The 10923-nt window shown below is 41.2% G+C and overlaps 1 protein-coding gene across 1 annotated transcript; it reads left to right on the top strand.

Moving 5' to 3' along the window:
- The first annotated feature begins 3369 nt into the window (after positions 1 to 3369).
- On the top strand, positions 3370 to 7633 carry LOC130905552 (dnaJ homolog subfamily B member 5-like). The gene is made up of 4 exons (XM_057819071.1): positions 3370 to 3601; positions 4559 to 4820; positions 5082 to 5635; positions 6686 to 7633. The coding sequence occupies exons 1-4, from the start codon at positions 3494 to 3496 to the stop codon at positions 6917 to 6919; spliced, it is 1158 nt and encodes a 385-aa protein (XP_057675054.1). The 5' UTR covers positions 3370 to 3493; the 3' UTR covers positions 6920 to 7633.
- The last annotated feature ends 3290 nt before the right edge of the window (positions 7634 to 10923 follow it).

Here is a 10923-nt window from a genome sequence, read left to right as displayed (position 1 = left end):
TTTATCAAGACCCGTAAATGTATCGTTGCAATAGCCCAATCTGCCGAAAATGAATGCATGCATAGGTTTTTCCATGTCTTGTTGAGTCAGAAGCCCCTTAATTCTGTTTATATTTTTTAGGTCGTAATAAGCAGATTTATTGATGGACTTTAGATGGCTATCATATTTTAGGTCTGAGTCAATAATTACGCCAAGGTTTCTGACTTGATTTGTGGCTGTAAGTGACATTGTGCTAAGGTGCCTGCTTATCTTTGACCTTTCCTTTTTTTGGCCTTCACTTCTGTCTTTTCCACATTTAACTGGAGAAAATTCTGGCACATCCATTCATTGATTTGATGAATGCATTTACTCAGGGAGACTAAGGGACTATAATCATGTGGGGAAACAGAAATGTACAGTTGTGTGTCATCTGCGTAGGTGTGATAGGATATGTCATACTGTTCCATAATCTGAGCTAAGGGAAGCATATAGATGTTAAATTAGAGTATATTCATTTACTGAATATAATGAAGTTTTGTAATTATTGCCCCAAACCTCAGCACTGTATTGCAAGTAGAGACTAATGAACTGTATAGAGCAGGGGTGGGCAAACTATTCCACAAAGGGCCGCAGTGGGTGCGGGTTTTGGTTGCAACCCATTAAGAGGACACCTTTTCACCAATCTGCTGTTTTACAAGTGCAATCAGTCGATTGCAGTCAGGTGCTTCGCATTTCTGCTGAAACCGCATTGGTTAAACTATCTGTGCTGGGTCAGTTGGAACAAAGACCAGGACCCACTGCGGCCCTCGAGGACTGGTTTGCCCACCTCTGGTATAGAGTGTGGAGTGATTTGAAATCTAATACCCTCTTTGCTTTACTTATTATAAATTGCAATTTTTCATGAGATTTTGCCCGTTATATATTTGATATGTTGTTTCCAGCTCAGTTTTTCAACAGTAATGACTCCCAATAAACTGATTTCATGAACTCTTTCAATTTCTATCCCATCTTCTATTATCTTCAATTGTGCATTCTTTTTGCAGTTCCCAAATAATATTATTTTTGTCTTATCTAAATTTAATGATAATTTATTATTACCGAACCATATTTTTAATTTGTTCATTTTGGTTATTTTTTACTCCTGCAATTTTAATACGTTATCCCCTGAGTGGAAAATATTAGTGTCATCAGCAAATAACACAAACTGCAATAGCTGGAAACCTTATACATTGTGGTGACCACTGCCTGTTGGCAGAATTCACCTAGGGAACTAGGGTGGGGCATGTTTTGTTCCTGGGGGAAACTATATTTTGCCGTGCGCATTTCCGGCATGGACACTTAAGAGCCGTGCGCGTTCCGGCTGAGTTAGCAGAGTCATGAGCAGCCGAGCTGGACACGAACGTCTACTCAATGAGCCGTCAAGACTCACAATATTCATCCGGCACAATATACCATTTATATACAATAGAAATAATTTGGGGCCTAATACTGACTGCTGGAGGACACCACACACAACATCCAAACAAGATGATGAATAATCACCCAAATTGACAAACTGCTGCCTCCCCCTAAAATAACGTTTTACCCATTCGAGCACTATTCCTCAAATCCCATATCGTTGGATTTTAGAGGGATAGTGCTTGAATGGGTAATAAGGATAGATAGATAGATAGATAGATAGATAGATAGATAGATAGATAGATAGAGAGAGAGAGAGAGAGAGAGAGAGAGAGAGAGAGAGAGAGAGAGAGAGAGAGAGAGAGAGAGAGAGAGAGAGAGAGAGAGAGAGATAGATAGATAGATAGATAGATAGATAGATAGATAGATAGATAGATAGATAGATAGATAGATAGATAGATAGATAGATAGATAGATAGATAGATAGATAGATAGATAGATAGATAGATAGATAGATAGATAGATAGATAGATAGATAGATAGATAGATAGATAGATAGATAGATAGATAGATAGATAGATAGATAGATAGAACTCAAGTCAGACTGTACATGCTGTTCCTGTGGGTTGCAGCCGCGTGAAAAAAAAAGCCTTCTACTGAATCACTGGAGAAGAAGAGGAGGCGTGACGCCCTCCCCGAACCAAATTTGTCTTCTGTTTCCTGGCAGTCATCAAGGAGAATCCCTGGGAAACTCCAGGTCTGATTGGCCAGGAGGCGGCGGAAGCGTTACCATGTACGTCCTCCACTTTAACACGGTTGTGCCGCTTCTCTAAAAAGACTCTCCTTCTGGCTTAGCAGGTTGCCACAACATGAGCTTCATGTAATGATGAAGTCATCATTGTCACCTTTTGTTTCAAAAACAACCACCTGTCCTATTTTTTCCTCCCTTTATATAAGTGCGAGTCTACAGCGGGTGGCAATACGGAGTGTCTCACTGGCAGAGCGTTTGTGCCGGAGGGTGGCACAACGTTGTCATCAAAAGGGAGCTTTTATAACATACCCACTACCCTACATTCAGGAAATAGAACATAAGTGGAATCTAGTTTAGGTTTCTCACATTAGGTATTATCATCAACATAATGCATTTGCATTTAGAAAAGAAATGAAGGCTTAATGCTAATGAAGGCTTAATGCTTAATAAACGTATGTCTGTCAGTCTGTCTGTCTGTTTCTCTCTATCAGCCACACATCTCTCAAGCTAACCATTCATCATCTACCATCATAATTTATCCATTCATATGTCAATGTATCCACTCATCTATTACTTTTGCAGTGATGTACCTAAGTGAGGCTATTTGAGGACATGTACTGATGGTTTAAATGTCTGGTGTATGTCTGGACTTAAATGTTTGTTCTGTCTGGACCCTCCCCATCCGAAACAAAAGAAAATGGCTGGCTTTGCATTTTAAAAAGAAATGATGGCTTAATGCTAATGAAGGCTTAATGCTTAATAAACGTATGTCTGTCAGTCTGTCTGTTTCTCTGTATCAGCCATCTACCTATCAAGCTAACCATTCATCATCTACCATCATCATTTATCCATTCATATGTCAATGTATCCACTCATCTATTACTTTTGCAGTGATGTACCTAAGTGAGGCTATTTGAGGACATGTCCTGATGGTGTAAGTGTCTGGTATATGTCTGGACTTGAGTGTTTGTTCTGTCTGGACCCTCCCCATCCCAAATAAAAGAAAAAAACTGGACTTGGTGTTCTGAGTCGTGACTCGTCTGCTTCTGTTTTTGCTGCCTGGCTTTGTGCCTGTCGGAGCTCCGGATGCGATGCTCCAGAAGGCGCGAGGGGATGCAACATCCGTGCTAGGCAACCAATCGGCCGCTTCTCCGCTGCTGTGGGAGGGGCTAATGCCGGGGAAGTTCAGTCACGCTGCGTGGGCTGGCTGAGCATGGAGTAGAAAAGGGAGCTGAAGCCGAGCCACTTTTTGTCAGTCGAGCCGGGAACAAGACTGAAGCAAGCCGGAGCTTTTTCAGCACCAGCCACTAGTGGACAGCGACGCCACAGCTCAGCAACTCTCACTCAACTTGAGCAGGATCCATCATGGTTCTCATCTGGACACAGTTCGGAGTCAAGCACAACAATGTCAACGTCAGGTGTAAAGTTCGGGTGATGCACAGAGGAGACAGCTCTGGGTCCACTTCATCTGCGGTAAGTAGGACATGACAATACTTTTTAAATGAAACACACAGGATATGCTGGAGATACATTGGACTATAGGATCATGTATATTAAAATTATACCTAATAAATATATTTTTAAAAATATTTGATTAGGTGTTTATTACTACATGTAAAAATAAATTATCTTAAAATTATACCTTAATGGACATGCATTATTTCAAAATTGGGTTGCTTTTGTAACTGTGTAAATACTGTATATCAGAAATTATATCTTCAATGGCTACAGGGGATACGGGTTATACCAGGAAAAAATACGAATACATAAATATGCTGGAAGATTTTATTCTGTATTGCTGCATACATAAAAACATGTATTGTATGTAAAAATTACACCTTTAACAGTTGAGCAAGAATAACAATGCATGAAATGTAAACTGAAACAGTAAAACAAAAAAGGTAATTTGATAGCTTTTTTTGTTCAATCATACAAAAAGACAAGTTAGACGTTAGGTATGTCAATCATAAAAGTATACAAAGAAAAGACCAAATAATTTTGAAAATAATTGCATTATTTAGGTCTTGAAAGAAATACCAATGAAAGAAAATGATCATAGATAAACTGGGGATGTTGAATTTTCACAATTACACTTCTTGCTGGATAATATCGTGTTATGAGTGCCAATTGTTAACCTCTTAAGCAACAGTCACAAAATAATCCCCACAATGTAATAATGCTCGATAGATGAGATTTCTATTCATCCAATAGCAGCAGAGAAGCTCAGTTGTCAGGGAATTCTTCCCCTCTACATCCTTTTTCCTATCCCCCTCCCCCTACTGCTATGCACCAGCCTTTAAAATTCACATCAGATACAGTAGAAAGTAAAGAAACAGCAACAGCAGGATGAATAACATAGAGGTACAACTACTGAATGAAAACATACAGTTTGAATGGTAATATTAACCTGATCTTGTCCTCCCCCTACAGGAAGGCAACAAGTCAGACCCGGATGCCCCCTGTCTTTCCATCAAGCCCAGCGCCGGCAAGGATTTTTACAAAGTCCTGGGCGTGGCACCCGATTCCAACGATGACGAGATCAAGAAGGCCTACCGCAAGATGGCGCTCAAGTTCCACCCGGACAAGAACAGCGACGCTGATGCTGAGGACCGATTTAAGGAAATCGCCGAAGCCTATGAGGTGTTGACCGATCCTGAGAAGAGGATCATCTACGACCAGTTCGGAGAGGAAGGTGAGCGTCAAGTGTTAATGGACTACCTTGCTCCTTATCCACCTTTTAACGCAGTTAGCAAACATAGAATCTCATCAATTATTAAAACAACAATGAAATCTCGACAAATCGTGAAGGCCTTTTGTAAACATTACATTACAAGTAGAACTGTACAGTATTCTGATTTGGTATGACTTCCATAAAAGACCTCACACAAAGAGTGGGGATGGTGAGCCTGTCAATTACAATTAAAGAAATAACCCGCCTCTTTGTCCATTCAAGGTCTAAAGAGCGGCGTCTCTGTCGCGGAGCAGGGCAACGCTTTCCGCAACCAGTTCCCCACCGATCCACACGCCACCTTCTCCTCCTTTTTCCACGGCTCTGACCACTTTGACATCTTCTTCGGTCACGATGGCGAAGACGATGACCTCTTCAACCCATTCCGCCGATTCCCATTCAGCCACGTGGGTGGTTACGCTGGCCATGAAGGTGGCGGCCTGAGGCGGGGCGGGCGACGGCCGCGGGGCAAGGCCCTGGTGCGCGATCTGCTGGTGAGCCTAGAAGACGTGATGCATGGCTGCACCAAGCACGTCAAGATCACCCGAAGCCGTCTTGGTCCGGACGGCCGCAGCCTGTGGACCGAGGACAAGGTGCTGAATGTGGTGGTGAAGAAAGGCTGGAAGGCGGGCACCAAGATCACCTTCCCCAGAGAGGGCGATGAGACGCCCAACAACACGCCCGCTGACGTCACCTTCATCCTCAGGGATGCCGAGCACCCACAGTACAAGAGAGACGGCTCCAACATTGTCTACACGGCCAACATCACCCTCAAAGAGGTGAGTCTCCATTTTCTAACCAAGCGCTACAAACCCTGCTACAGATATTTTAATTCACAGAATTAGATGTTGAACAATCGATAAACCTTTAGATATCCAATCATTGAAATTGATCGGCTAAGGAATGGGTGCTAAAGAGTGGTACAGAATCCAGAATCTCGTTACAATTAATTTCTCCAGCAAACAATTGCAGCGCCATGACTACAATTGATTGACGTGGCCCCACGGAATTAAGTCGAATCCACGATCCATCTGCGATCGGTCCGCTTAAATTGAGGGCAATCAATAACTAGCATAAAATGATGACGATTAAAATGCAAAAAGTAACTTAAACACCCCGTGCCCTTAATAAAAATGTGTTACAAAACCTGTGAACGCTTTACTACACCCACACTACACTTCCTCTCGTTTATGCAATCAATGAAAAGACTTCAAAAAGACACAGTCGGCACTGACATTGAATCGCAGCTTGTAGTCGTTACCTCACCCGCCCCCGCCAAGATATCAGCTAAATTTAGCAAACCGCTCTCTGTGATGCGGCTCAGGAGGAGGAGGAGGAAATTTGGTCTCTTTTTCTCTCACTTCATGCCTACCCACGCTTAGCAGATTAGCAGGGCAGCAGTCGCCCCACATATAGTCCTTCCTTGCGTAACGGCCTTTTGAGTATGACTGACACATCTCTAGCTTATGTAACTTGACACCTTTCAGAATAATTATGAAAGCTCTCGCCTCAAAGATTTACCTTTCTTCAATTTCCTTTTTCTTTACAACCACTACAGATGGTCGACCAGAGTAATATTCCAGAAATTAGTAAGGTAACAAAGGGAATTCTCTGAGAATCATTGAGCCTTGCAGCTCTACTCTTCGTGCGTCTAATGCCCACAATTAGTGCCCAAAAAAATAGTATGATATTTGTGTTCAATTCCAGAAAATTCTTTGGGGAACAATAACTTGCAGATTGACACAATTTAAAAATATCATATGTATTGAATATGTGAAGCTTTCATCCAAGAAAACTAAAGTTTCCTTTCTCTTCTGCGCTTTTTCCAGGCACTTTGTGGCTGCACAGTCAACGTCCCCACCCTGGACAACCGCCTCATGCCCTTGCCGTGCAGTGACGTCATCAGACCGGGTGAGCTGCGGCGACTGCGTGGCGAGGGCCTGCCCGTAGCACGCAGTCCATCACGTCGGGGCGACCTGGTGGTGGAGTTCCAGGTGCTCTTCCCTGACAGGATTCCACCACAATCTCGGGAAATCATCAAGCACAGCCTAGGCCAGTGCTAGACTGCCCAGGGGCAGCAATAAAAGACTTCTTTGATGACCAATGGACAAAGTTCAAGGCCATACTTTAGGTAGCCACTGACTATGATTAGGGTGTCAAATATTGTATTTGACATCCCATTTTGATCCACAAAATTCTTTGGAGACTAATCATCAAACCACACACCCATCCTTTAGATACCAACAATGTATTTTCTGACAACCAATCAACAAATCACAGCTTTGAACATTTAGGTATCATCCAATGGTTCAGGTAGCCTATTCCACTCTGAGGTGCTATATCAATCAGAAAGCCGTGTTTCATACAGGTGGACACTATCAAACCTGACAAAAGTGCTCTTTAGTAACTGACGACGTCTCCATTTTGCCTTTCTCTCTAATGAAAAGCTTAATCTTAACATGTACTGTAATGACTGCAGTAAGTTATTTGAGTCTGTACAGACTTAACAGGGTTTGGGGGGCTGGGGGTTGAACTACTGACTATAGTTATATATGGTGCTCATATGGGACTTTTGCATTGATTTTCTTACAGTGTACTTGTGTGCAAAGATCTCCTTTGTGTACAAAAAAAAATGCAAACAACATTGTCTCTAAAAGAGACTCAGGTGTCAATTGTTCTATTGAATCGAAAGGTCTCACTATACAGTGTGTTACTTGGACCTGGCAGCATGAAACGAAATAAACCGAATGAAAAAAACTTGAATCCTCTTGCCTGTCATGTTTGCTTATATAAAGAAAGGAACATGTTTTTCATTCGAGCTTACTATTTTGCTTTTTCTCAGTTCTTTTTTTGGTTCATGAACCATGATACAAACACAGTGACATACAGAAGGACAGACTTCAACTGTTCACTAGATTAAACCTACAGTCCCTGACAAAAGTATTGTCGCTTATCCATTTTGTAGAAACAATTGCTAATAACCTGACTTTTAATTATTCAATTGGTTTCAGAAATGGCTCATATGAAAGCTAAGACCCTCCCAAATGATCTTGATTGTACAAAGATGTATTTGTTTCACTTAAAAAAGATTTATCATTTAATGAAGACATAAAGGTCAAATTTTGGCAAGACAAAACAGTCTGTCGAATTCTGTCTAGAAATGGCCTCCATGGTCGAATCAGTGCCCAGAAACCAGCATTAAACAAAAGACTATTAAAAAAAAAACGTGTGGCATTTGCCATGGCCCACAGCCTGTCAAAAGGATGGACGCTGGAAAAGAGGCAAAAGGTGGAATTTTCAGATGAATCTTCCATTGAATTACACCACAGTCGCAGCAAATATTGCAGGAGACCTACTGGAGCCCGCATGGATCCGAGATTCACTCAGAAAAGTTTATTGGTGGCAAAATCATGGTCTGTGCTTACATCCAGAATTGGGGTGTGCGAGAGATCTTCAGAGTAGAAGGCAACATAAATAGTCTGAAATATCAACAAATCTTAGTTGCCTCTTACATTCCTAACCATAAAAAGGGACAAATTCTGCAGCAGGATGGTGCTCCATCGCATACTTACTCACCCTCTACCTCAAAGTTCCTCCAGGCCAGGGGTGGGCAAACCGGTCCTCGAGGGCCGCAGTGGGTCCTGGTCTTTGTTCAAACTTATTCAGCACAGACAGTTTAGCCAATGAGGTATCAGTGGAAACAAGAAGCACCTGACTGAAATCTACTGATTGCACTTGTAAGAAACCGGATTGGTGAAAGGCTGTCCTCATGATGGGTATGAACAAAAACCCGCACCCACTGCGGCCCTTTGTGGAATAGTTTGCCCACCCCTGCTCCAGGCAAAGAAGATCAAGATCCTCCAGGACTGGGCAGACATGTCCCCAGACATGAACATCATTGAGCATGTCTGGGGTAGGATGAAAGAGGAAGCATGGAAGACAAAGCCCAAGAATGTTGATGAACTCTGGGAGGTATGCAAGACTGCTTTCTTTGATGTTCCTGATGACTTCATCAATAAATTGTTATGAATCTTTGCCGAACCACATGGATGCAGTCCATCAAGCCCATGGAAGTCATACAAAATATTAAATTTGGATCTCACAGCACCACTACTTAATTCGCTTATGTTATGTAACATATTTTTGTATTTGAAGTACATTTTTTTGTTCATTTTTCACACTACTTTCTGTAGGCGACAAAACTTTTGTCTTGCCAAAATTTGACCTTTATCTCTTCATTAAATGATAAATCTTTTTTCAGTGAAACAAATATATTTTTGTACATTCAATATCATTTAGGAGGGTCTTGGCTTTCATATGAGCTATTTCTGAAACCAGTTGAATAATTAAAAGTCAGGTTATTAGCAATTGTTTCTACAAAATTGATAAGTGACAAGACTTTTGTCAGGGACTGTATATCAACACAGTACAAATTTATTTGACCACATAATTATCTGGCGACAGCATGGTAGATGCCTGGTTAGCACATCTACCCTGCTCAAAGTCAGCTGTAATTGTTTCCAGCACCTCCATGACCCAACTGTACGGTGAATATGCCAACCGAATGATCAGTCTCAGTGCTTCAAGCTAAACTGACGAACAGTAGTTAGGTGTTGTACATGTTGTTCCAATGGACAAAATCTGTCTATCATTTGTCGCTACCAATGAGTCAACAATCAAACAACAGACCACATTGAGTCTAGCACCACATTTAACCTTTATGTACTCAATGACTGCAATTAGTCCACTGACAAATTCTATACAATTTTAATTAAGCCTTTTGTCTTCTACTGCTTACAATGACTGAATTTTTCACATGACCAATTCACAAACTTCACTAGGTAGGTCCTTTCTTCTGCTTCTTTCCAATTAAAATTGCAATTAGTCAAAAAGAAATTCCTAGAATGCCTATGCAGACCAATCAAGAACGGGGAGAACAAGAAATGCACCTGGATCGCTACACTGCTGCCCAAAAGTGTTGGTACCCCTGCAATTCTGTCGGATAATGCTCAAATTTCTCCCAGAAAATGATTGCAATTACAAATACTTTGGTAGTAATATCTTCATTTATTTTGCTTGCAATGAAAAATCACAAAAGAGAATGAAAAAAAAAAATCATTATCGTTTTACACAGAACTCCAAAAATAGGCCGGACAAAAGTATTGGCCCCGTTTGAAAAATCACGTGATGCTTCTCTAATTTGTGTAATTAACAGCACCCATTACTTACCTGTGGCACATTACAGGTGGTGGCAATAACTAAATCAAACTTGCAGTGAGTTAAAATGGATTAAAGTTGACACAACCTCTGTCCTGTGTCCTTGTGTGTACCACATTGAGCATGGAGAAAAGAAAGAAGACCAAATAAGTGTCTGAGAACTTGAGAAGCAAAATTGTGAGGAAGCATGGGCAATCGCAAGGCTACAAGTCCATCTCCAAAGACCTGAATGTTCCTGTGTCTACCGTGCGCAGTATCATCAATAGGTGAAACGCCCATGGCACTGTGGCAAACTATGCTAGAGCATTGTAAGAAACTCATTGATGGATACCGGACGCGGTTGTTCGCAGTTATTTTGCCTAAAGGTTGTGCTACCAAGTATTAGGCTGAGGGTGCCAATACTTTTGTCCGTTTTGTTTTGTGTAAAACGATAATGATTTATTATTTTTTTAAATTCTCTTTTGTGTTTTTTCATTGCAAGAAAAATAAATGATGATACAATAAATGAAGATAATACTAACAAAGCATTTGTAATTGGAGTCATTTTCTGGGAGAATTTGAGCATTATCTGGCACAATTGCAGGGGTGCCAATATTTTTGGCCAGCAGTGTATATCAGTTGGTTAAGTATAATGAAATCAGAAGCGAATGCGCTAAGACTGCAAGGTAAACTTAGCTTCCCCAAAAATACCAAAAAATACGAATACAGATGTATACTGTTGTGTGTACATATCATTGATTAAGTATGCGCTACAACAAGCTCAACGTTTGTTCAGGATTAGCTTCCTATCACTGGTTACGATGCGGCTTGGTTTAGTCATTCGCGCAGCTTCACAGTCCTTTAAACAGTG

The sequence above is a fragment of the Corythoichthys intestinalis genome, chromosome 17, assembly GCF_030265065.1.
Source record: "Corythoichthys intestinalis isolate RoL2023-P3 chromosome 17, ASM3026506v1, whole genome shotgun sequence".
In the NCBI taxonomy this organism is placed as follows: Eukaryota; Metazoa; Chordata; class Actinopteri; order Syngnathiformes; family Syngnathidae; genus Corythoichthys; species Corythoichthys intestinalis.
This window is presented reverse-complemented; position numbering and strand designations above follow the sequence as displayed.